Consider the following 27,152-nt stretch of genomic DNA (forward strand, 5'->3'; position numbering starts at 1 on the left):
CGTATGCCTTGTAGCACTATAGAAATGATACGATGTCAGCAATGTAATTGAGGCCTATTATACAAATACAAAATGCCAGGCAGTAATACTCCAACAGCCTATACAATTGTCTCCTCTCTCATTCACCACTCTGTTTGTATACTGTTTTTACACTGGAATGGAAGAAGCAGAAGTAAAACAGTAATTGATAAAACAAAGTCTGAAACCAAAGGATCAACATTTTTTTTTTTGCAGCATTCTTATGTTTACATGAAAAACCATATGCATGCTGCCAAATACTATGAAATTTCAGGTCCTGAGAACTAAGCTATCAACATGCACCATCATGACAAACAAAAATGCATCACTTACCATGAAAGATACCTTGGTTGGTAGCTGTGTTGAGAGAGATTCTGAATCTATTCCTTCCTCTACTGTGCTGCCCTCTTTAGTGCTTTCCGTTATTAAATTCTTTAAGATCTGAACACGTTCATCACATCTATCTTCCAATACCTCACGTTCTCGCTCAAGATATTCACTATGTTGAAAAATAATGGTAAGTATCCTGGGCATTATATTTTTATAGTTTCTTACTCATAGATGTCTTCCATATTTCTTTTTGAACTTACATACATACACACACACACACCACACATATATTTATTTATTTTTGAAGAGGGGTGTCACTTTCTCTTCACAAAAGTTTGGTTATGAAATTGAAGAGCATAAAAATGGTATATTGCTGAATCAAATCCTTGCTCAGCAATAGAAATGTATAGAGCCTGCTCACAAGCGGTCTTACAAATATTTCTAGCATTCAAAATATAGTGCTCAGAACAGTTTTCACTCCATTAATATTAAAATACCTGTAAGACCTTAAAAAAAAATCATGAATTTTTATTGCCACTGTAAGGCCTATTCAGTTTATCATCATCAGGAATAGTCACAGAGCTGCACAGGAGCTTCTATCCACCTGCTGGAAATAAAGAATACTGACTGAGTCAGGCTGCACAGTAAAAAGCATAGCTCATTACTGTTCTTTATCTTTACCTACTGACAGATGGGCATAACCCATTAGTCTGGAGTGATCCTTTGGTGACTTAATAGAAAATCAGATTTTCAAGGTACAGACCCCATACCATTTTGATTGCCTTCCTCTGAACCGCTTTTCAAGTTTTTTTAATCTTAGTAAAATACAGGCTCCAAAAAGTTAACAGTACTCCAACTGGGGACTCAATACAAATTTATACGGGGACATTATCACCTCCTCTCTTCTGATTATGCGTCTTTCTATGAAGCCTAGCATATTAATGACTGACCAACACCTTGTCACATTGATGTGCCACCTTGAGATCCTCAGACACTATCACCCTAATGTCCATCTCTTGGACCATGCACATCAGCCTTTCATCATACACAGCAACTTTGGATTTCTGCACCCAAAACGCATCACTGTTTCTTTGCATTAAATAAATTTAGCCCACATTTCTTAATTTTCAAAATCACTTATGTTGTCTATTCCCACCAGGGTATCCACCGTTGCAAACCTTTATGTCATCTGAAGAGAGGCAAAAACCTTTTCGTTCTAACCCTTTAGAAATAATCGCTTCGAATATAAATCTAACAGGTTAGATTTATATTCCGCCTTAGTTATATACAGACATCAATCACTTTTTCCCCTATAAAGGCAATGATGTCCAATACCTTCACCATCTAACTTGTGTTTAAGAAAAAAAAATTGGCTATATAACAAGACTAAATCCAGCAAAGATGCAAGTTCTTTTTTTCCCCGTCAGTTGCTGATTCTCCAAACTTCCCAATTTTTTCTTTTGAAGGAATTGAAATACCAATTTGAGAGAGATTAAATATCTTGAGTTGTACTCAATATATCTTTGACTATGAAATCACACATTAAAAGGAATTGTTCAACACGTATTTTATAAACATCTAGGAGAGTTGTACTTGATACATCTTTGTCTATGAAACCACACATTGAAGGAGTTGTTCAACATGCAATTTCAAATTAAAAATGCTTAGACATGAACATAACTCCAAGTCCTGCAAATATTTGTACAGTGGTCTAAGCTTTTGTATATCTACCATTCGATTACTGTAACTTCTTGTTTTCAGTACTTCCAAAATGCCGTTTAAGGGCATTTCAGGTATCACAGAATGCTACTGGCTAACTTTGAATGTTCGTTATGAACATATCATTCCTTTGTTTCAAGCAATTGCATGGTTGTCTCATTCTTTGGTGTATTCATTTTAAAATACTGGTTTTAATTTTTAAATCCTTCTTAAAAATCCATCTTACCTTGCTGCCTCTCTAAAGAATTACACGCCTACCCGTAAAGGGAGATCCAGTAGTCTCTCAAGAATTTCCTACTTTCAGGCATATTAGATTGGATAAATATAAAAGATTAAATTGTTCAACATTGGTCCATCATTATGGAATAAATCACTAGATTATGTTTAAGTGAATTTTTGAACTCATTTTGAAAATGTTTTAAAACATCTTTATTTCAACAGGCGTATACTTTTACTTTAATTGTATAAAATGTGTTTAAGTGTTGTAGGTTTGTTTTTATTATGTGTGTCATTTTGTAAGCCATTCAGATCGCTAGATGGGCAGAATATAAAATTTTAAATAAAAGGGCTATTGTCACCTTTATCCATACTCACTTTTCTATGAAAGATGAGGTAAGGTAAAATTATGTATCATACCTGATAATTTTCTTTCCATTAATCATAGCAGATCACTCCATAGACTGGTGGGTTGTGTCCATCTACCAGCAGGTGGAGATAGAGAGCAATCTTTTGCCTCCCTATATGTGGTCATGTGCTGCCGGAAACTCCTCAGTATGTCAATATCAAAGTTCCATCCGCAGGACTCAGCACTTAGAGAATTACACGCACAAAGGGACACTCTGCCCAGCTCGCCACCACCGAAGCGGGGGAGGGGAATGCGTCCAGCTCATCCCCACGAAGCGGGGGAGGGACACCATACCCGCCGATGCGGGGGGATCTGGCTTATCCTGCTACCGCAACCGCGGGAGGAGCTGGCTTACCCCAACACCGCCAAAGCGGGAGGGATACAAAGCTACCCTACTGCCGCATGAAGCAGGAGGGAGCGCCGGCATAATTTAGTTATCAATCCAGCCACCGCCATAACGGGGGGAGAGGAATGCAACAGCTCACTAACACAAAATCGTCTCAACTCAAGGAAAATCCAGTTGGGAGAACTTGAACACAAAGTCCTCCTGAACAGGAACTGAAGATTAAACTGGAACCTGAAATATAACCAGAACAAAAAAAATACAGATGTCTGGGCGGGGCTATGGATTGATCTGCTATGATTAATTGAAAGATAATTATCAGGTATGATACATAATTTTACCTTCCATTTCATCAAGCAGATCAATCCATAGACTGGTGGGATGTACCGAAGCAGTACTCACCCAGGGCGGGACATGGAAATCCCTGAACGCAACACTGAAGCCCCAAACTGGGCCTCGGCCCGAGCAGCCACATCCAAGCGGTAATGTCGTGAGAAGGTATGAGCTGACGCCCAAGTTGGTGCTCTATAAATCTCTTCCAAGGAGACGGATATGGACTCTGCCATCGATGCCGCCTGTGCTCTAGTAGAGTGCGCCTTCAGCTGAATAGGCGGAAGCTTCCCTGCCGCCACATAAGCTGCTGCAATCGTCTCCTTGACCCAACGTGCCACAGTAGGTTTAGATGCCTGAAGACCCTTACGAGGGCCTGCGAACAGCACGAACAGGTGATCCGACTTCCGGAAGTCATTGGTCACTTCCAAGTATCTGATGATGACTCGTCTCACATCCAGACATTTGAGAGCAGGGTACTCCTTTGGGTAATCCTCCCTACAAAAGGAGGGTAGACAGAGCTGATTCACATGGAAGCGAGAAACAATCTTGGGCAAAAAGGAAGGCACTGGGCGAATCGACACTCCTGCCTCCGTGGACCGCAGGAACGGCTCTCGGCACAAGAGTGCCTGGATCTCAGAAACTCTTCTGGCTGAAGTGATGGCTACCAAAAAGACCGCTTTCAACGTTAGGTCCTTCACGATGCCCTCGACAAGGGCTCAAAGGGCGGCTTCTGCAAAGCCCGTAGCACCAGATTGAGATTCCAAGTAGGCACTATCGAATGCAGAGGAGGGCGCAGGTGATTAACTCCTTTGAGAAAGCGCATCACATCTGGCTGTGATGCCAGGGAAGCACCCTTCAGGTGGCTCATGAAGCAAGCTAGAGCCACCACTGGACTTTCAGCGAACTGAGTGACAGGCCTTTCTCCAGACCTTCTTGCAGGAACGCCAACACTGAAGATAGTGGAGCAGTGGAGGGTGATAGAGCGCCTGCCCTGCACTACGATGCAAAGGTACGCCAAATCCTGGCATAAGTAGTAGAAGTAGAGCGCTTCCTCGCTCTCAGCATAGTGGTGATAATCTTGTCTGAGAAGCCCTTCTTCCTCAGCTGCTTCCGCTCAAGAGCCAGGCCGTAAGATCAAAGGGGGAGGGATCCTCCATCACCACGGGACCCTGATGCAAGAGGCCCTGCTCCGCTGGCAGCCTCAGAGGGCTGTTCACCGAGAGCCTGATTAAGTCCGCATACCAGGGACGTCTGGGCCAATCTGGACCCACCAGGATCACCCGGCCCGGATGCTTTGCCACCCGGCCTAGCACTCTGCCCAACATGGGCCAGGGCAGGAACACATAGAGAAGCTCCTGTGCCGGCCACTTCTGGAGAAGAGCATTGACTCCCAGAGATCGAGGGTCCCGTCCTCTGCTGAAGAACCGCGGCACTTGGCAATTGGCCGAGGACGCCATCAGATCCAGGCTAAGCTGGCCCCAGCGCCTCGTGATGTCCAAGAACGCCCGAGCCAAGAGCTGCCACTCCCCAGGATCCAAAGTATGGCGACTGAGAAAGTCCGCCTTGACATTCATGACTCCCGCAATGTGGGCCGCTGACAGCTGTTCCAGGTTCGCTTCCGCCCACTGGCATAGCTTCATGGCCTCCTTGGCTAGAGGGGCGCTCCTGGTACATCCCTGGCGATTGACATAGGCCACAGTCGTGGCATTGTCCGACAGGACCCGTACTGGCCTCAGCACCAGTACTGGGAGAAACTCCAGAAGCGTCAACCGAATGGCTCGGAGTTCCAGGAGGTTGATAGCCCGCTTCGCCTCTGCAGGCGACCAGAGCCCCTGCGCTGTCCTTCCCAGGCAGTGGGCTCCCCAGCCCGTCAAGCAGGCGTCCGTCGTGATGACCACCCACTCCGGTGTCGTGAGAGGCATTCCTGCGGACAGGCTTGTCTGGCCTCAGCCACCAACCCAGCGCCCTGCGCACTGTTGGATCCAAGGGAAGGCTACAGCATAATCCTCCAATACTGGAGTCCACCGCCACAGCAGGGAGTGCTGTAGGGGTCTCATATGGGCCCTAACCCAGGGCACTACTTCCATCGTGGCCATCATGGAGCCCAAGAGCTGCACATAGTCCCAAGCTCGAAGAGTGGAGGCTGCTAGGAACTGGTCCACCTGGGCGCGAAGCTTGCCGCTCCGGTTGTCCGGCAGGAACATTCTGCCCACTAGGGTGTCGAATCAAACTCCTAAGTACTCCAGGGACTGAGTCGGGCGCAGCTGACTTTTCTCCCAGATGATGACACATCCCAGGGAGCTCAGAAGAGCAATCACCCTGTCCATAGCCTTCCCACACTCTGCATAAGAGGGGGCTTGGATCAACCAGTCGTCTAGATAGGGATGGACTTGTACTCCTTCCTTGCGGAGGTAAGCCACGATGACTACCATCACTCTGGAGAAGGTCCGTGGAGCAGTAGCCAACCCGAAAGGGAGGGCTCTGAACTGGAAGTGTCGGCCCAGCACTGCGAAGCGCAGGAAGCGCTGATGAGGGGGCCAGATGGGAATATGTAAGTAAGCTTCCTTGATGTCCAAGGATGCCAGGAATTCTCCTTTCTTCATCGCAGCTATTATGGAGCGGAGAGTCTCCATCCGGAAGTGCCGAACTTTCAAGGCTCGATTGACTCCCTTGAGGTCGAGAAATAGGCCGGGCAGAACCTTCTTTCTTGCCACCACAAGTAAATGGAGTAGCGCCCCTTGCCAAGTTGATCTACTGGCACCGGCACCACCGCGCCCAGGCGGATCAGGTTGTTCAAAGTCTGCTGCACAGCAGCTGCTTTGACCTGGGACTTGCAGGGAGAGTTTACAAACCCATCTCTCAAGGGCCAGCAGAATTCCAGCTTGTAGCCGACTCTGATGACTTCCAGAACCCAAGCGTCTGAAGTTACCCTGGTCCACTCGCCCAGAAACGGACAACCTTCCTCCTATCTGCACTGGGCCATGGACCAGGTCCCCGTCATTGGGTACGCAACCCTGGGGGCGGGCCGGAGGATGAACCTCCGCGACGGCGGTCCCTACGAAAGGAATGCTGCTTGGGGGGAGAAGTTCCGTTTGAAGGAAGAGGAGGCAGAGGAGCCCGACTTGCCCAGGCGATACTGACGGGCTTCCTGGAATCGGCCCTTAGAGGAACCAGGGCGAGCACTGCTGGCCCGAGCACTGACCTCCGGCAACCTCTTACCCTTAGATGTGCCGAGCTTGGTCACGATCTTCTCCAGCTCGTCCCCAAAGAGCAGCCTGCCTTTAAAAAGCAACTTGGCTAGGCGAGATTTTGAGGCATGGTCAGCCGACCAGTGCTTAAGACACAGCCACCGCCGGGCAGAAACTGTCTGAGCCATACCTTTAGCCGAGGCTCTCAAGACATCATACAGCAAGGCCACCAAGTAGGCCAGGCCCGACTCCAGGGCCAGCCAGTCCGCCCTCAAGGAAGAATCCGAAGGGGAAGCCCGCTGCAAAACGGTCAGGCATGCCCTGGCCACATAGCAGCCGCCTCAAAGGCCGACTTTAAGGCCGCCTCCATTCTCCTGTCCTGAGAGTCCTTCAGGGCATTGCCACCTTCCACCGGCAACGCCGTTTTCTTAGTCACAGCAGTGATTAAAGAATCTACCGTCGGCCAGATAAAGGCTTTCTGTTCCCCCTCTGGCAGGGAGTACAGACGGGACATAGCCCTGACTACTTTCAGGCTCGCTTCAGGGGCATCCAACTGCGCCGAAACTAAGGTCTGCATGGCTTCATGAACGTGGAAGGTTCTAGGCGGGCGCTTCGTTCCCAACATAATGGCGGAGCCAGTAGAGGCTGAGAGAGGGCCTTCCTCCGGAGAGGCAATCTTCAAAATGCTCATGGCCTGCACTAGCAGGTTGGGCAAATCCTCTGAGCGAAAAAGCAGTGCTGCAGAGGGGTCATCTGCTCCATCCGAGCGAGGATCAGTCTCTTCCATAGAGTCCGCTAAGGATCTCTGGGAGAACTCAGACACGCTGCCGTCATCCACATCAGAGGAGACAGTCCCCTAGGGCCTGAAGATCCACCCGAGGGCGTTTGAGCATAGAGGCCTCATCACCCTTATCAGACAGGGGAGCAGGGGCAGCGTTCTGCATAAGTAAGGCCTGATGCAGCAGTAAAATGAACTCAGGGAGAAACCCCCTAGCCTGTGCATTTCTGCAGCCTGTGCCGCGGTCCTAGAGGCGCCCTCAATCTGCGCTCCCAAGGGGGGGGGGGGGAGGCGCGTTGCGTGTCCAAAATGGCATTCGACGCGAAACTCCGAGAAGGAGCCGCGCGGGAAGAATGGCACTTTTATTTCGCCGACTTTTTATCATCGCCCGAGTCAAGGGCAACCAAGCTGTTAATGTCTCCCACCTCGAGGGCGGCCCAAGAAGAAGCCATCCGAGCAGCGTGGCCACATCACAACCGGGAGGGTGGCCAGTGGGGGATGGGCGCCGAAGGCGGGAAAACCGCCGCACCGGAGGAAAAAACCGGGGAACTCTCCGACTCCGACCGAAACAGCGTCCAAAAAGGCGACTGTCTTTGGCCCCCCCGCTAGGCGCGTGAACGCGTTCTGGGAAGCGTCTTTTCGTGCCCTTGTCATCTGAGGCCATAGCCACGTGGAGACCGGGGAACCCCCATGCCCGCTAGTAAAAGGTAAAATTACCTGCTTCTCGCTCCGAGCTGCGACGATTTGGAGTACCAGTGAGTAGCTGCAAACAAGGACGTCTTCTCTCAAGGACGTCTATTTTCTGTTGTTGTTTTTTTTTTTTTAAAACGGAGCCAGCGGGAGGGGGAGAAAGGGAGGGACCTGGCACCACCAGGTTTGCACTTCCTCACGAAGAGCCCTCAACCCCAGGTACTCAACAACACCTAAACAATTAGGCTTGGAGACCTAGCCAGAGCTGCTGCTGTGCGACCACACACCTGCTAGATAGAGAACATACTGGGGAGTTTCCGGCAGCACATGACCACATATAAGGAGGCAAAAGATTTCTCTTTATCTCCACCTGCTGGTAGATGGACACAACCCACCAGTCTAAGGATTGATCTGCTTGATGAAATAGAAGTACTCCATTCCCACATGTGCTTTTGTCAATCATTTGAGATCCTTTTCCAGGATTTTCTTAAATATTTATTGAGCATTCCCACTTTTTCCTCATAACTCTCCAAACATCGTTCCACAAAATCTCTGAATCTGGCAATTCCGCCTCTAGCCTTCATTTCTGCCTAATATACGATTTTACTTCACATTTTTAGCCATGTCTAGAACCTGTTCCTTGTGTGACCCCCCAACATGGAACCCTGCATCACTTAACTACAGTTTGGGATCATCTTCCCTATGTACATCACACTGCAGGTGTTCACATTAAATTTCATCTGCTGTTTGGATGCTTGTTCTCCAAGTCTCAAAGCATTCTTGCAATTTCTCACAATCCTCTTGTGAATTAACTCTGAATAACTGTCTCATCAGCAAATCTGATCACCTCACTATGGTAAAATTATGTATCATACCTGATAATTTTCTTTCCCTTAATCATAGCCGATCAATCCATAGATTGGTGGGGTTGTGTCCATCTACCAGCAGGGGGAGATAGAGAGCAATCCTTTGCCTACCCATATGTGGTCATGTGCTGCCGGAAACTCCTCAGTAAGTCGATATCAAACCTCCATCCGCAGGACTCAGCACTTAGAGAATTACACCCACGAAGGGACACTCTGCCCAGCTCACCACCGCCAAAGCGGGGAAGGGGAAATATTCCAGCGCACCACCGCCGGGACGGAGGGCGGGAAACCACACCCGCCGACGCGGGGGGGGGAACTGGCTTATCCTGCTACCGCAACCGCGGGAGGAGCTGGCTTAACCTAACACCGCCGAAGCGGGAGGGATACAAAGCTACCCTACAGCCGCACGAAGCGGGAGAGAGTGCCAGCATAATTTAGTTATCAATCCAGCCACCACCGAAACGAGGGGGGAGAGGAAGCAGCAGCTCACTGTAACACAAAATCGTCTCAACTCGAAGAGACTTCCATTGGAAGAACTTGAACACGAAGTCCTCGTGAACAAGAAATGAAGACTGAACTTGAGCCTGAAATATAACTAGAACACAAACAATACAGATATCTGGGAGGGGCTATGGATTGATCGGCTATGATTAAGGGAAAGAAAATTATCAGGTATGATACATAATTTTACCTTCCCTATCATCAAGCCGATCAATCCATAGACTGGTGGGATGTACCGAAGCAGTACTCACCCAGGGCGGGACATGGAAACCCCTGAACGCAACACTGAAGCCCCAAATTGGGCCTCCGCCCGAGCCACCACATCCAAGCGGTAATATCGTGAGAAGGTATGAGCTGACGCCCAAGTAGCCGCTCTGCAAATCTCTTCCAAGGAGACAGACCTGGACTCCGCCATCGAGGCTGCTTGCGCTCTAGTAGAGTGTGCCTTCAGCTGAATAGGCGGCATCTTCCCCACCGCCACATAAGCTGACGCGATCGTCTCCTTGACCAAACGTGCCACTGTAGGCTTAGATGCCTGCAGACCCTTACGAGGGCCTGCGAACAGCACGAACAGATGATCCGACTTCCGGAAATCATTGGTCACTTCCAAGTATCTGATGATGACCCGTCTAACATCCAGGTACTTGAGCGCAGGGTACTCCTCTGGGTAAGCCTCCCTATGAAAGGAGGGTAGGTAAAGCTGCTGATTCACATGGAATCAAGAAACAATCTTGGGCAGGAAGGAAGGCACTGGGCGAATCGATACTCCTGCCTCAGTGAATCGCAGGAACGGTTCTCTACACGAGAGCGCCTGGAGCTCGGAAACTCTTCTGGCTGATGTGATAGCCACCAGGAAGACTGCTTTCAACGTCAGGTCCTTCAGCGATGCCCTTGGCAAGGGCTCAAAGGGCGGCTTCTGCAAGGCCCGTAGTACCAGATTGAGATTCCACATAGGCACTATCGAGTGCAGAGGGGGGCGCAGGTGATTAACTCCTTTGAGAAAGCGTACCACATCTGGCTGTGAAGCCAGGGAAGCCCCCTCCAGACGACCCCTGAAGCAAGAGCCGCCACCTGGACTTTCAGCGAACTGAGCGACAGGCCTTTCTCCAGCCTCTCTTGCAGGAAATCCAACACTGAAGATATTGGAGCAGTGAAGGGCGATATAGAGCCTGCCTCGCACCACGACGCAAAGGTACGCCAAACCCTGGTGGAAGTAGAGCGCTTCTTTGCTCTCAGCATAGTGGCAATGACCTTGTCTGAGAAGCCCTTCTTCCTCAGCCGCTTCCGCTCAAGAGCCAGGCCGTAAGACCAAAGGGGGAGGGATCCTCCATCACCACGGGACCCTGATGCAAGAGACCCCCGTTCTGCTGGCAGCAGTAGGGGACCGTGCACCGCGAGTCTGACTAAGTCCGCATACCAGGGACGTCTGAGCCAATCCGGACCCACCAGGATCACCCGGCCCGGATGCTTTGCCACCCGGCCTAGCACCTTGCCCATCATGGGCCAGGGCGGGAACACGTAGAGAAGCTCCTGTGCCGGCCACTGCTGGAGAAGAGCATCGACTCCCAGAGATCGAGGGTCCCGTCCTCTGCTGAAAAAACGCGGCACTTGGCAATTGGCCGAGGACGCCATCAGATCCAGGCTCGGCCAGCCCCAGCGTTTCGTGATGTCTAAGAACGAAACCGAGCAGACAGTTGCCACTCTCCCGGATCCAAGGTATGGCGACTGAGAAAGTCCGCCTTGACATTCATGACTCCCGCAATGTGGGCCGCCGACAGCTGTTCCAGATTCGCTTCCACCCACAGGCATAGCTTCATGGCCTCCTTGGCTAGAGGGGCGCTCCTGGTACCTCCCTGGCGATTGACATAGGCCACAGTCGTGGCATTGTCCGACAGGACCCGTACTGGCCTCAGCACCAGTACTGGGAGAAACTCTAGAAGCGCCAACCGAATGGCTCGGAGTTCCAGGAGGTTGATGGACCATTTCGTCTCTGCAGGAGACCAGAGCCCCTGCGCTGTCCATCCCAGGCAGTGGGCTCTCCAGCCCGTCAAGCAGGCGTCCGTCGTGACGACAACCCACTCCGGGGTCGTAAGTGGCATTCCTGCGGACAGCTTGCCTGGTCTCAGCCACCAGCTCAGCGCCTCTCGCACCGCTGGATCCAAAGGAAGGCGTACGGCGTAATCCTCAGAGACTGGAGTCCACCGCCGCAGAAGAGAGTGCTGTAGTGGTCTCATTTGAGCCCTGGCCCAGGGCACTACCTCCATCGTGGCCGTCATGGAGCCCAACAGCTGCACATAGTCCCAAACCCGAAGAGTAGAGGAGGCTAGGAACTGGCCCACCTGGGTCTGAAGCTTGACGCTCCGGTTGTCCGGCAGGAACACTCTGCCCACTTGGGTGTTGAATCGAACTCCCAGATACTCCAGAGACTGCGTCGGGCACAGCTGGCTTTTCTCCCAGTTGATGATCCATCTCAGGGAGCTCAGAAGAGCAATAACCCTGTCTGTAGCTCTCCCGCACTCCGCATGGGAAGGGGCTCGGATCAGCCAGTCATCCAGATAGGGATGGACTTGCACTCCCTCCTTGCGGTGGAAGGCCGCGATGATCACCATTACCTTGGAGAAGGTCCGCGGAGCCGTAGCCAACCCAAATGGGAGGGCTCTGAACTGGAAGTGTCGGCCCAGCACTGCGAAGCGCTGATGAGGCGGCCAGATGGGAATACGTAGGTAAGCTTCCTTGATGTCCAGGGAGGCCAGGAATTCTCCCTTTTTCACCGCAGCTATTACGGAGCGGAGGGTCTCCATCCGGAAGTGCCGCACTTCCAAGGCCTGATTGACTCCCTTGAGGTCGAGAATAGGCCAAACAGATCCTTCTTTCTTTGGCACCACAAAGTAAATGGAGTAGCGCCCCTTGACAAGCTGATCTACTGGCACCGGGACCACCGCGCCCAGGCGGATCAGGTTGCTCAAAGTCTGCTGCACAGCAGCTGCTTTGACCTGAGACTTGCAAGGAGAGTTTACAAACCTGTCTCTTAGGGGTCGGCAGAACTCTAGCTTGTAGCCGACTCTGATGACTTCCAGAACCCAAGCGTCTGAAGTTACCCTGGTCCACTCGCCCAGAAATGCGGACAACCTTCCTCCTATCTGCACTGGGCCATGGACCAGGTCCCCGTCATTGGGTACGCAACCCTGGGGGCGGGCCGGAAGATGAACCTCCGCGACGGCGGTCCCTGCGAAAGGAATGCTGCTTGGGGGAGAAGTTCCGTTTGAAGGAAGCGGAGGCAGAGGAGGCCGACTTGCCCGGGCGATACCGACAGGCTTCCTGGAATCGGCCCTTAGAGGAACCAGGACGGGCACTGCCGGCCCGAGTCCTGACCTTCGGCAATCTCTTGCCCTTGGACGTGCCGAGCTCTGTCACGATCTTGTCCAGCTCGTCCCCAAAGAGCAGCTTGCCTTTAAAAGGCAACTTGGCTAGGCGAGATTTAGAGGCATGGTCAGCAGACCAGTACTTAAGCCAGAGCCACCGCTGCACAAAGACTGTCTGAGCCATGCCCTTGGCCGAGGCTCTCAAAACATCAAACAGCAAGTCTGCCAAGTAGGCCAAACCCGACTCCTGGGTCGGCCATTCCGCCCTCCAGGAAGGGTCTGAGGGGGAAGCCCACTGCAAAACAGTCAGGCACGCCCTAGCCACGTAGGAGCCGCAAACCGAAGCTTGCAAACTCAGAGCGGCCGCCTCAAAGGACGACTTTAAGGCTGCCTCCATTCTCCTGTCTTGGGCGTCCTTCAGGGCAGTGCCACCTTCCACCGGCAGCGCCATTTCTTAGTCACGGCAGTGATTAAGGAATCTACATTGGGCCAAAGGCTTCCCGTTCCCCCTCAGAAAAGAGGTACAGACGGGCCATAGCCCTGGCTACTTTCAGGCTCGCCTCAGGGGCGTCCCATTGCGCTGAAATTAAGGTCTGCATGGCTTCATGAACGTGGAAGGTTCTAAGCGGGCACTTCGTTCAAAGCATAATGGCGGAGCCAGTAGAGGCTGAGAGAGGACCTTCCTCCGGAGAGGCAATCTTCAAAATGCTCATGGCCTGCACAAGCAGGTTGGGCAAGTCCTCTGAGCGAAAAAGCCGCGCTGCAGAGGGGTCGTCCGCTCCATCGAGCGAGGATCAGTCTCTTCCATCGATTCCGCTAAGGATCTCTGGGAGAACTCAGACACGCTGCCGTCATCCACATCAGAGGAGACCGAGTCCCCCGAGGGTGGAAGGTCCACCAGAGGGCACTTAAGCATAGAGGCCTCATCACCCCGATCAGAGAGGTGAGCAGGGGCAGTGTTCTGCATAACAAAGGCCTGATGCAGCAGCAAAATGAACTCAGGGGAGAAACTCCCCAATGTGCATTTCTGCAGCCTGTGCCGCGGCCCTAGAGGCACCCTCCATCTGAGCTCCCAGTAGCGGGGGAGAGGCGTGTTGCACGTCCAAAATGGCGTCCGGCGCGAAACTCAGAGAAGGAGCCGCGCGGGAAGAAGGGTGTTTTAATTTCGCCGACTTCTTACTGTCGCCCGATTCAAGGGCGACCAAATTATTAACGTCTCCCACCTCGAGGGCGGCCCACGAAGAAGCCGACCGAGCAGCGTGGCCGGTCACGCCCGGGAGGGCGGCCAGCGGGGGATGGGCGCCTAAGGCGGGAAAGCCCGCCGCGCCAGAGAAACACCGGAGAACTCTCCCGGTTCTGAAAGGGCGCCCAAAAAGGGCGACTCTACCTTCGATCCCCCCCGCTTCCCCGCTAGGCGCGCGAATGCGTTCCGGGGAGTGTCTTTTCGCGCCTTGCCATCAGAGGCCATAGCCACGTGGAGACCATTCGGGGAACCCCCTGCCCGCTAGGAAAAGGTAAAAATTACCTGCTTCTTGCTCCGAGCAGCAACGACTTGTTCCAGTGAGCGGCTGCAAATGGACGTCCTTTTGATCGTTTTAAAAATATTTTTTTTTTCTAACGGAGCCAGCGGGAGGGGGGAGAAAAGGAGGGACCTGGCACCACCAGGTTTGCACTTGCTCAAGAAGAGCCCTCAACCCCAGTTACTCAACAAAACCTAAACAATTAGGCTTGGAGACCTAGCCACAGCTGCTGCTGTGTAACCACACACCTGCTGAGATAGAGAACATACTGGGGAGTTTCCGGCAGCACATGACCACATATGGGGAGGCAAAGGATTGCTCTCTATCTCCACCTGCTGGTAGATGACACAACCCCACCAGTCTATGGATTGATCGGCTTGATGATAGGAATACCTATTTTCAGATCATTTATAGATGTTAAAAAGCCGCAATCACAGCACAGATCTCTGGGGAAGTCCATTATTTTACCCTTCTCTGTTGAGAATACTAACCACCAGTTTTAAATCTCCAGTTATACAATATCAATTAGTTCACCTTTATTCAAATGTTTATTCACCTCTTCAAAAAAAAAAAACCATATTGGTAATGTATTATTTCCCTTAGTTAAATTAATGTTGGTTTTGTCCCATTAATCCCACCTATATATATCTTCAGTAATTTTGTTCTTGATAATTTTGCCTGGCACTATCATGCTCACAAGTGACAGAGGAGAAAGAAAAATTTCTAACAAAGACATTAGAACTAATTAATGGCTGATATTCAACTTTGTACCAGGGTATAACCTGATGAAACAAAACAATATTCTTGTAAAGTTCTCTCGCCAATATTACTTACAAGCAACCTTTTCTGTACTTTCCCCCCATTGCTATTTGGCTATCGGAAAGACCTTTTTCTACCTCAGCAGCACCCACTTTGTAGTATAAGAGTATTCCACTGGTAACTGAACTAAAATATCTAGAAGTGATCATTGATCATCACCTTTACTTTGCAACTCAAAATCACTGGCCTTGTAAAGAAATGTTGCTGATGTGCTGTTTGCTCTCTCTTAATTAAGTTATCACAGCAGATATTACTTCATATACTAAATATATCTCAATTACTGTAATTCCATCTATTCTGGACTGCCAGCCTTTGTCATTAAGCATTTGCAAACTGTACAAAACATGGTGATAAGTACCATGTCACTCCCCTTCTTAAATCACATTAGCAGCTTCCTGTACAATTCTGAATTCAATACAAAACCCTTGCAACCACCCACAATGCAATTTATGCTGGTACTCTACCATATCTAGCATCAATGATTACTCTGCATACTTCACCCACAGTGATGCAGTCTTCATAAGGCCAACTACATGTGCCCTCTATCCGCCTAGCACACCTAGACATCACCCATTACAAGCGCTTTCTTTACTTTGGAATTCCATGCCTCCATCCCTGCAAAGTGAACAATCCTTCCCCAAATTTCACACATTATTGAAGACCTATTTCAAAGGTTTTTTGGTAATCAGCTGGGTGGAACAGTGTAGAGCCAATAGGCATAACTGTTCCTTGTCTTCCTATCTCTATCCTTTCCTTCAAAATAATTGGCATGCTTTTCTATAGACATTGTAAAGCTCCTTGCTATGTTTGCAGGTAGGGTGGCTTATTAAATGAAGATAAACCATAAATTTAACTCTCCTCTTTTCAGGCTAGGAAAGAGGAAGCAAAAGGAATGAGTGCGTGTACTGCACCCACCCCACCCTTATGTTCCTGTCTCATTCTCTTCTGTTCCATATCCTCCTCCACCCCCTCCAGAACAATCCTTTCTCTGTTTAGGGTGGAATAAAAGAGGTGAGAAAGATATTAAAAGTTGACTTTACCTAAAATTATTCTCCTGCTGTATAAAATGTTCAGTAAATTCTTTTGCAACTTCTTCACGAATTTTTAATTCCATGAACAACTTCTCTTTTTTCTCATTTTTCAATTTATTTCTCAAATCTTCTATTAAATGTAATAATCTCTAAAAAAAAAAAAAAAAAAAAAGCATAAAATAGAAATTTTTGAAGTACAGAACTGCACAAGCATACTGAAAGTTTCCTACATAAAGACAACACTAAAACAAAAATACAAACAATGAAAAAGCAACTTATTTTGTTAGAAAAACCAGTACACCTTCATCTGATTGCCTGCTCTCAAACAATACCTGGAGAGTTGCTGTTCCTGTAATACCACCCCCTCCTGCTGACATCAAACCGGAAAGGAATAGCCTTCTAATGGGTAGTACAGTGGGCTAAGAAACAGAGAACTGATGATTCTCATTGTGACCCTGTCCAAACCACTTACAACCATTGCCCCAGGTAAAAAAAAAAAAACTCAGCTTAAGAGCCCACTAGGGACAGAGATAATACCCACATTTAAAGCGAAAGCTACATACCTGTAGAAGGTATTCTCCGAGGACAGCAGGCTGATTGTTCTCACTGATGGGTGGGGTCGACAGCAGCCCCAGGACCGGAATTCTCCCTAGCAACAAAGAGTTTTGCTAGCCTCGTGCTTCCGCGCGTATTGCGCATGCGCAACCGTCTTCCCGCCCGAACACGAGCGGGAAGACACAACTCCTAAGGGGAGGTGGGCGGGATTGTGAGAACAATCAGCCTGCTGTCCTCGGAAAATACTTTCTATAGGTATGTAGCTTTTACTTTCTCCAAGGACAAGCAGGCTGCTTGTTCTCACTGATGGGGTATCACTAGCCCCCAGGCTCACTCAAAACAACAAACAATGGTCAATTGGGCCTCGCAACAGCGAGGACATAACTGAGATTGACCTAACTTATACAACTGAGTGCAGCCTGGAACAGAACAAAAATGGGCCTGGGGGGGGGGGGGGGGGGGAGGAGATGGATTCTAAACCCCAAACAGATTCTGCAGCACAGACTGCCCAAACTGACTGCTGCGTCGGGTATCCTGCTGTAGGCAGTAATGAGATGTGAATGTGTGGACTGATGACCACGTTGCAGCTTTGCAAATCTCCTCAATAGTGGCTGACTTCAAGTGGGCCACTGACGCAGCTATGGCTCTAACATTATGAGCCGTGACATGACCCTCAAGAGTCAGCCCAGTCTGGGCGTAAGTGAAGGAAATGCAATCTGCTAGCCAATTGGAGATGGTGCGTTTCCCTACAGCCACTCCCCTTCTTGTTGGGATCAAAAGAAACAAACATTTGAGCGGACTGTCTGTGGGGCTGTGACCGCTCCAGATAGAAGGCCAATGCTCTCTTGCAGTCTAATGTATGCAGCTGACGTTCAGCAGGGCAGGGCGGGTATGAGGATGGGGAAAGAATGTTGGCAAGACAACTGACTGGTTCAGATGGAACTCCGACACCACCTTCGGCAAGAACTTAGGGTAAGTGCGGAGAACTACTCTTATGATGAAACTTGGTATAAGGAGCATGAGCTACTAAGGCTTGAAGCTCACTGATTCTGTGAGCTGAAGTAACTACCACCAAGAAAATGACCTTCCAGGTCAAGTACTTCAGATGGCAGGAATCCAGTGGCTCAAAGGGAGGTTTCATCAGCTGGGTGAGAACAACATTGAGATCCCATGACACTGTAGGAGGTTTGATGGGGGGCTTTGACAAAAGCAAACCTCTCATGAAGCGAACCAACTAAAGGCTGTCCTGATATCAGCTTACCTTCCACACGGTAATGGTATGCACTAATCGCACTAAGATGAACCCTTACAGAGTTGGTCTTGAGACCAGACTCAGACAAGTGTAGAAGGTACTCAAGCAGGGTCTGTGTAGGTCAAGAACGAGGATCTAGGGCCTTGCTGTCACACCAAACAGTAAACCTCCTCCATAAAAAGTAGTAACTCTTCTTAGTGGAATCTTTTCTGGAAGTAAGATTCGGGAGACACCCTCTGAAAGACCCAAGGAGGCAAAGTCTACGCTCTCAACATCCAGGCTGTGAGAGCCAGGGACTGGAGGTTGGGATGCAGAAGCGCCCTCTTGTTCTGAGTGATGAGGGTCGGAAAACACTCCAATCTCCACGGTTCTTCGGAGGACAGCTTCAGAAGAAGAGGGAATCAAATCTGACGGGGCCAGAAAGGCACAATCAAAATCATGGTTCCGGAATCTTGCTTGAGTTTCAGTAAAGTCTTCCCCACCAAAGGTATGGGAGGATATGCATACAGGAGGCCCTCCCCCCAATGAAGGAGGAAGGCATCCGACGCTAGTCTGCCGTGGACCTGAAGCCTGGAACAGAATTGAGGGACCTTGTGATTGATCTGAGTGGCAAAAAGATCCACCAAGGGGGTGCCCCACGCTTGGAAGATCTTGCGTACCACTCCCGAGTTGAGAGACCACTCGAGGTTGCATGATCCTGCTCAACCTGTCGGCCAGACTGTTTACGCCTGCCAGGTACGTGGCTTGGAGGAACATGCCATGACGGTGAGCCCAAAGCCACATTCTGACGGCTTCCTGACACAGAGGGCGAGATGCTGTGCCCCCCTGCTTGTTGATGTAATACTACTACTACTACTAGTATTTAACATTTCTAAAGCGCTACCAGGGTTACGCAGCGCTGTACAATTCAAACATAGGACAGTCCCTGCTCAAGGAGCTTACAATCTAAAAGACAGGTGTACAGTCTAGAGACAAGTGTCCAGTCAAGGACATAGCAACCTGGTTGTCTGAATTTGGATAATTTGATAGGACAGCCGATCCCGGAAAGCCTTTAGAGCGTTCCAGACTGCTCGTAACTCCAGAAGATTCATCTGAAATAGTCTTTCCTGGAGGGACCAAAATCCTTGGATGTGGCGTCCATCGACATGAGCTCCCCACCTCAGGAGAGACGCATCCGTAGTCAGCACTTTTTGTGGCTGAGGAATTTGAAAAGGACGTCCCAGGGTCAAATTGGATCAAACTGTCCACCAATGTAGGGATTCGAGAAAACTCATGGACAGATGGATGACGTCTTCTAGATTCCCGGCAGCTTGGTACCATTGGGAAGCTAGGGTCCATTGAGCTGATCTCATGTGAAGACGGGCCATGGGAGTCACATGAACTGTGGAGGCCATGTGGCCGAGCAATCTCAACATCTGCCGAGCTGTGATCTGCTGAGACACCCGCACCTGAGAGACGAGAGCCAGGAGATTGTCGGCTCTCAGCTCGGGAAGGTAGGCACAAGCTGTCAGAGTCCAGCAGAGCTCCTATGAATTCTAGTTTCTGTACTGGAAGAAGGTGGGACTTGATAATTTATCACAAACCCTAGTAGCTGCAGGAGTTAAATAGTCATCCGCATTGACTGTAGGGCTCCTGCTTCTGAGGTGTTCTTCACCAGTCAATCGTCGAGATAAGGGAACACGTGCACTCCCAGTCTGCGAAGAGCCGCTGCTACGACAGCCAGGCACTTTGTGAATACTCTGGGTGCAGAGGCGAGACCAAAGGGTAGCACACAGTACTGAAAGTGCCGTGTTCCCAGACGGAATCGAAGATACTGTCTGTGAGCTGGCAGTATCGGGATGTGAGTATAAGCATCCTTTAAGTCCAAAGAGCATAGCCAATCGTTTTTCCTGAATCATGGGGTGCCCAAGGAAAGCATCCTGAACTTTTCTCGGACCAGGTATTTATTCAGGGCCCTTAGTCTAGGATGGGACGCATCCCTCCTGTTTTCTTTTCCACAAGGAAGTACCTGGAATAGAATCCCAGCCCTTCCTGCCCCGGTGGCATGGGCTCGACCGCATTGGCGCTGAGAAGGGCGGAGAGTTCCTCTGCAAGTACCTGCTTGTGTTGGAAGCTGAAGGACTGAGCTCCCGGTGGGCTATTTGGAGGCCAAATTGAGGGCGTATCCGAGACGGACTATTTGCAGAACCCACTGGGCGGAGGTTAAGAGAGGCCACCTTTGGTGAAAAAAAAATTTTTAACCTCCCTCCGACCGGCAGATCGTCCGGCACGGACACTTTGATGTCGGCTATGCTCAACTGGAGCCAGTCAAAAGCCCGACCCTTGTTTTTGCTGGGGAGCTGCAGAGGCCTGCTGAGGCGCATGCTGTTGACGAGAACGAGCGCGCTGGGGTTTAGCCTGAGCCGGCTGTCGGGAAGGTGAATTGTACCTGCGCTTATTAAAAGCGTAGGAAGCGGAGGTCACGTGATGCTGTGAGGGAGCCAGACATGTAGCGTTAGCTCTCCGAGGCCCCAACCCAAAAATTGAACTTTAAACTCTAAACAAGACAGTCTTGGAACAAATCCTGATAACTGCAAGGGAGTGGAGTGAATGGAAAAGTTTTTGGAGAGTTCCCCGAGCGGAATGGTAGGCAAGGGAGTGAAACGCGAGGAGAAAACGAAAGCGCTGGGAGCTAAAATGGAGGAGAAAAAACAACAGGAGGGACCAGTCTTCTCCGAGGAACAAGTCTCGCAAATAATAGCTGCAGTTGGGAAAGCGCTGGAGCCGCAAATCACCCGTTTAGAGGAGAGAATAGTAAGTATCGAAGCGTTACTTACCGACATTAATAGAAGAGCAGGAGAGCTAGAGAATCGGGTCTCCGCATTAGAGGATGCGGCCCCAGCAACAGAAACGGCAGTGGAACAGCTTCAAAAGAAAGTGAGCAGGATGGAGGAGAAAATGGACGACCTAGAAAATAGGTCTCGACGAGCGAATCTTCGAATCATAGGACTCCCAGAGGAAATAGGGGATAGAGATCTCTCGACAATCCTGGAGAAATGGCTGGCCGAAGAACTGGCCTTATCAGACACATTCGGGCCCTTGTGGGGAGACTTCAAGATGGCCGCCGAACTCCAAGAGCGGTACTGATAAAAGTCCACAATTATACCCACAAGGTGGAAATTCTCAGGGGATATCGCATGAAACGTGCCACACTGCAATATAAAGGGCATAAGATTCTAATATTCCAGGATTACTCAATGATGCTCCAGGAACAACGTAAGCAGTTTACTCCCTTGTGCAAGAAGCTTCATGAGCACAATATAAAATTTTTGCTGCTATATCCAGCGATTCTCAAAATATACCACAATAATCAGTGGAAATCATTTACCGTCATTGAGGCTGCACAAGAATATGTGGCACAGTTATTGGACAAGTGAGACAGTTCTCATCTAATGCTGAGAGTGGTAATATGGTTTGCCTGATAATGCAGTATTAGTATGAAATGCATAGAGTTTATCATTTACTGTAAATAAGACACCTGAAAGGAATGTTATAAATAATTGTCTTGTGAGAGTTAATGGTATCATATAGGACTGGGATGGGGCCGATGGCATTGAACATGACCTGGATATCTGACTCATATGTGGGTTGGATGCGTGTAAAGGGTACAGAAGGAAAGGTAACTGGGAACAAGAATCTAAGTATATTAGAGGGACTGATATAGTTTGGGTAGAGAGAAGAGATGGGCGAATGAATAGTAACGGAGTGGTGGGCACCAAATAGACACGCTAAAATGAATGGCTTGGGCTTCCCTGGGGAGAGGCTGGGCGCCCTAGGGTTGAGATATAAAGTATCATACTCTGTGGAATCTTGGTTCATAGATAATGGTTAGACAAAAAGGTAGATGTGTACGAATTGTATCTTGGAATGTTTGTGGCATTACATCACCAGCCAAGAGAACAAAAATTCTACAAGCTCTGAAAAGGCAAAATGCAGACAGTTTGCCTTCAAGAAACGAGGCTCTCATCAGAGGAGCACAAAAAATTAATACGTTATTGGGTTGGGGAAGTGTATGATTCTCCTGCTGATGGGCGAGGAGGGGGAGTGGCCATTCTGTTTAATAAATCCCTACAATACAATGCTAAGCTACTCTTTAAAGACGTAGAGGGCCGATTTGTGGGGCTTCAGGTAAATCTGCAGGGACGAGAGCTCTTATTGGTGGCTCTCTATGCCCCTGTAGGGAGCAAGACAGAATTGTTTGCACAACTGTTGAAAGAATGTCAGAAATATCCAAACCTGCAACTGGTGCTAGCTGGAGATATGAATGCGGTGATAGATCCAATATTAGACCGCACAGGGCAGGGATCCCATCGACCCACACATTCACCCACTGAATTAGAATTGTTCACCACAGCGTTGGGGGTAGTGGACCTTTGGAGACTTCTCCACTCGGAGCTAGACTTTACACATATTTCTAGGGCACATAAAACACAATCTCGGCTGGATTATATTTTTGTGACACAGCACATCTTCCAATACATATCTGAAGCTACAATAGGGCCCGAGGGGATCTCAGACCACGTGATGATATGGGTGGACTTGGAGGCGCCTCACTATTTTCAGTGTGCGCCACATTGGAGGTTCCCAACTTACCTATCATCTTCAAGGGAGTGTGTCACTTCTCTACAATCTAAATGGCAGGAGTTTGTGTCCACTAACAGTCAGCATATGGATGACCCCATACTGTTCTGGTCAACTGCAAAAGCAGTGATCAAAGGGGATATAATATCGTATGTCAGTGGGAGAAACTATAGAATAAAAGCTAAAATAGTAGAACTGGAAAATAAGTTAAGAGCTCTAAAAAAGAGATATACAAGACGTCCCACACAGGCCACATATGAAATCTTGACAGCCACTAGAGTGGCTCTCAACAGTTTAATACATGAGAAAACTAGAGCACTCCTTCACCAGAAATACAGATTCTTTAGATTTGGGGAGCGAACTGGGGGCATGATGGCGCGCTTGGCTAAAAGAATGCGGATACCTCATTACATATCAGTGGTGAAGGATGAACACGGTACTCCCATTACGGATCTCACTGAGATTGCCAAGATTTTTAGGAATTATTTCGCAAAATCATATGCACCAGAGATCTCACAGAGATCAGAGACGGAAATGAAGAAGTATATAGAACAATCTGGTATGCCACATTTGTCGGAAGAGATGGCAGAGACGCTTAACTCCCCAGTCTCCACTAGGGAGATTCAGAGAGCCATCAAAGCATTAAAGTACTCCTCGGCCCCTGGGCCAGATGGCTATATGGGAGAATTCTTTAAGATCTTGCAGAACCAGGTTACTGGTCCCTTATTAGACTATTATACAACAGTAGTAGAAGAAAAGAAATTCCCCCAACACACCAATACTGTGAGCCTTGGGCTCATCCACCGTCTCCACAGGGAAGGGAATGGCCGTAGACATTTCCCAGACAAATGACGAGAAAGAAAGACTCTCCGGGGGAGAAAGCTCTCTCTCAGGTGAGGGAGTAGGATCGGAAGGCAGACCACAGGACTCCTCATCCAAAAAATACCTGGTGTCCTCCTCCGCTTCCCACGAGTCCTCTCCATCGGTATCGGACACGAGTTGATGAACTTCAGTCCGAAGTCGGGCCCGTCTCGACACCGAGGAAAGATGTCCTTCGTAGCGTTGTCGAGAGGAAGACCCCCGAGCCACAGGCGATGGAGCTTCCTCCAGCGACGTCGGCGGGGAGTCAACCTGGGTGGTGGCCGATACCGGTACTGCAAGTGGTACCGGGGTCGGAGACCTCACCACGGGCGACGAGCCAACCGCTGCCTCCCTCAACGGTACCAACGGCGCAAGCACCTGTGGTACCAGAACAGACAGTACCGATGGTGCAAGCACCGAAGGTACTGGAGATGGTTGCAACAGCTCTCCCAGAATCTCTGGCAGTACGGCCCGGAGGCTCTCGTTCAGAGTAGCTGTAGAGAAAGGCAAAGGAGCCGGTACAGGCGACGACGACAGAATCTGTCTAGGGCTCGGAGTCGGTACCGGGCTGTCCTGTGTAGGGCGCACCGACACCTCCTGAATGGAGGGCGAGCGATCCTCCCGGCGTTGGCGCTTCTCGGGTGACGAAGACCTTGGCATCCCGGAGCTCTCGGTACCGTGGCGATGCTTCTTAGCCTTCACTCGAAGCACGCCAACAGTACCCTCCTGTACCAAAGAGGAAGACGAGGAATCCACACATCTCCTCAGGGCCGGGTCCGAAGAAGGTCGATCCCGGGGGGCCTGTAGAACAGGAGTCCTCGAGGCAGGTGGAGACCCACTCGATGGCTCACTGCCACCAGCATGGGACCTATGGCTAGCCCTTACTTGCACTCCAGACGTCGATGCAGTCTCCGGTACCGACATCGATACTGGCGATGACCTCGATACCGCCGACTCCGTCGATACCAAAGGACCGGACCTGGCTCCGAACAGAACTGTTCCACTGGATACCGAAGGACCGGACCTGGCTCCGAACAGAACTGTTCCACTGAGCCAATCTTGCCGCCTGAGTCCTCTTTTTCAATTGGAGGCATAGAGTACAGGCGTTGAGACGATGACCAGCTCCCAAACACTGAAGACACGAAACATGTTGTCAGTGAGCGAGATTGTCCAGTTGCACGACGTGCACTTTTTAAAGCCGCTGGTAGGCTTTGCGGACATGGGCGGAAAAATCACGCCGGCGAGGTCGAACGCGATGGTGTCGAACAAAAGAGAACACCAAACAAAGAAAGGAAAAAAAATTTTTTTTTTTAAAAACAGATCACGAAAGCGAAAAGTCGAAAAAAACGGCGAAAAAACTCACGGGGAGTCCGTAAAACCGCAGCGAGGGGTCTCTGGGGCAGAGAACAGCAGCGAAGCAGCATCCCGAGCCGCGGAAAAAAGACTGAGGAGCACACTCGTGTTCGGGCGGGAAGACGGTCGCACATGCGTAATATGTGCGGGAGCGCGAGGCTAGCAAACTCTTTGTTGCTAGGCAGAATTCCGGTCCTAGGGTTGCCGTCGACGTCACCCATCAGTGAGAACAAGCAGCCTGCTTGTCCTCGTAGAATAAATGGAAACAGATTTGGTTGCAACCACAAAAGGACAGTATATCAAATCCATGACCCAAATTATAATCAAGGTCTGCCATAAAGGCATGACACTATCAACACATCACTTCCAAAAAGACAATGGGGGGGGCCTACTAATATAGACACACAAGATCTACATACTCAAGGATAAGGTGGCCAATCTGGAGCTATCAGAATCACCAAGTGTGTGTGTTTTGCCATCTTGTACACTATTCAAGCTAAAAGCAGCCGGGGGGGGGGGGGGGGGGGGGGGGATAGATGTCGACACTCAAGCTTGGCTGCAGCCATGCATTCAACTCAAATGCTTCCAGATCCTTTCAACTAAAAAAAAAAAAAAAAAAAAACCCAGACACTGCATTCCATCATGTCACAGTGAGTTCAAAAAGAGGAGTTCCTCACTTTCCACTACCAGGCAAAAAGCTCATGGACAGAGTTCCCATTCTCCTGGGTCCACTGCTGCAATACTGTCTTGTCTGTCTGTCTATTATTTAGATCGTAAGCTCTTTTGAGCAGGGACTGTCTCTTTGTATCAGGTGTTCAGCGCTGCGCGAGTCTGGTAGCGCTATACAAATGCTAATAATAATAATATCAAGAGATTATCCTCTGCCCAAAACACAAAGCTTGTCTATCTCCAAGGACAATAGTGAATTCTTCATCTTTTTTTTTTGTTCACATACTATACTGCTGTGGCACTGACAAGACAAACTGCTCTCCTCTCTAGAAGTGAAAGTGCATTAAGATCAAATGAATTGTCCTTGCCTCCAAAAAAAAAACTGATAGGCCACAAAGAGGCTTATTTTCAAAGCACTTAGCCTCCCAAAGTTCCATAGAAACCTATGGAACTTAGCCTCCCAAAGTGCTTTGAAAATATGCCTCATTGCTTCCTAAGCTAATCAACATTCCCAAACACATTATGCCGAGAAATGGGCTCTGACACCAATAGGAAAAGGTTAACACAGAACAAAGAACCACCACAGAAGGAAACAAAACGAGCAAACAAAACAAGCAAAAAAAAAAAAAAAACAGAACTCTCCAACAGTTAACATCAGTGATTTAAAAAAAGAAATTCCTGTCTCACAGGTTGGAACTTCATACCCATGAATCCCCCACAGAAACTGAGCATGTGCTTTAATATGCTCCACTTGCACTAACTTTTATATTTCTTTCAACATATCAGTACCTACCTGATACTCTTCCATTTTTAAGACTATTTCATTTTCCTCATTTTTCTCTACTTCCTCTGAAACTGTGTCCTCCTCCAGGCAGGTTTCTTGCTCTTGGTCTTCAAACACCTCCTCCATACTGTCATCATGGCCTTCATCTTCCATGACATCCTCCAGAAGTGAATCCCACTGAACTGTAACTCTCTTTCTAGAAGCCCACATTTTATTTTCAACATTGTTGATTATGAAAGATACATCCCTAGCCGATTTCTTTTGGCCAAGGGATGCTGCTTGAGGTAGCTTTGAAGTGTCCAAAATCAGAACCTGTTCGGAAATACACAGCAGTAATATTTAAGTTGAAAATTACAAGTATAAGATATCCAGAAAACTAAACCACCCAACATACAAGTCTGCTATCATGAAACTCAAGAAAGAAAAACTACTATAACATAAGAATTGCGATACTGGGTCAGACCAAAAGATCCATCATGCCCAGTATCCTGCTTCCAACAGTGGCCAAGCCAGGTCAAATACTGCAATTTTCTATTGTGAACTAAATTTCACCTACAAGAAAAAACATGCAGTTTGTTATTTAGATACCTTTGAGTCAAATAATATTCATAAACCATACAAAGGGGGACCACCAGTTTCCTTCCTAGTATAACCACATCTCCAATTTCCCTACAGTTAGCTGCATTACAACCTACTTTGATACTGTTTGTAAAAATATTTATGCAGACAACCATGAAACCATTCCTTTTCTTTGAACTTCCTGGAATACTGGGGCACTGCACCTGATATAGGTATTCAAGAAGTGCTTCACAGTTCTGGATAGTAACATTAAGGCAAGGGAAGTGCACAGCAAATTTACAAAATGGAGCAGGAAAAGTTTTCATTTTGACCAATGGCAATGTATGAAAAGGTGAAATTAGGCCTTACCTGCTAAT

The 27,152-nt window shown here is 49.0% G+C and overlaps 1 protein-coding gene across 2 annotated transcripts in view; it reads right to left on the reverse strand.

The window, feature by feature from the left end:
• Positions 1-27,152, reverse strand: part of KIF20B (kinesin family member 20B) — a 274,317-nt gene that overhangs the window by 141,150 nt on the left and 106,015 nt on the right. For both annotated transcript variants that reach the window (XM_030203051.1, XM_030203052.1), the window contains exons 13-15: positions 26,227-26,529; positions 16,133-16,272; positions 352-517 (exon numbers count right to left, since the gene is read on the reverse strand). In XM_030203051.1, coding sequence (XP_030058911.1) covers positions 352-517; positions 16,133-16,272; positions 26,227-26,529 — 609 coding nt within the window. The remainder of the gene's footprint in view (positions 1-351; positions 518-16,132; positions 16,273-26,226; positions 26,530-27,152) is intronic.

The sequence above is a fragment of the Microcaecilia unicolor genome, chromosome 5 (genome assembly GCF_901765095.1).
Source record: "Microcaecilia unicolor chromosome 5, aMicUni1.1, whole genome shotgun sequence".
NCBI classification, from domain to species: Eukaryota; Metazoa; Chordata; class Amphibia; order Gymnophiona; family Siphonopidae; genus Microcaecilia; species Microcaecilia unicolor.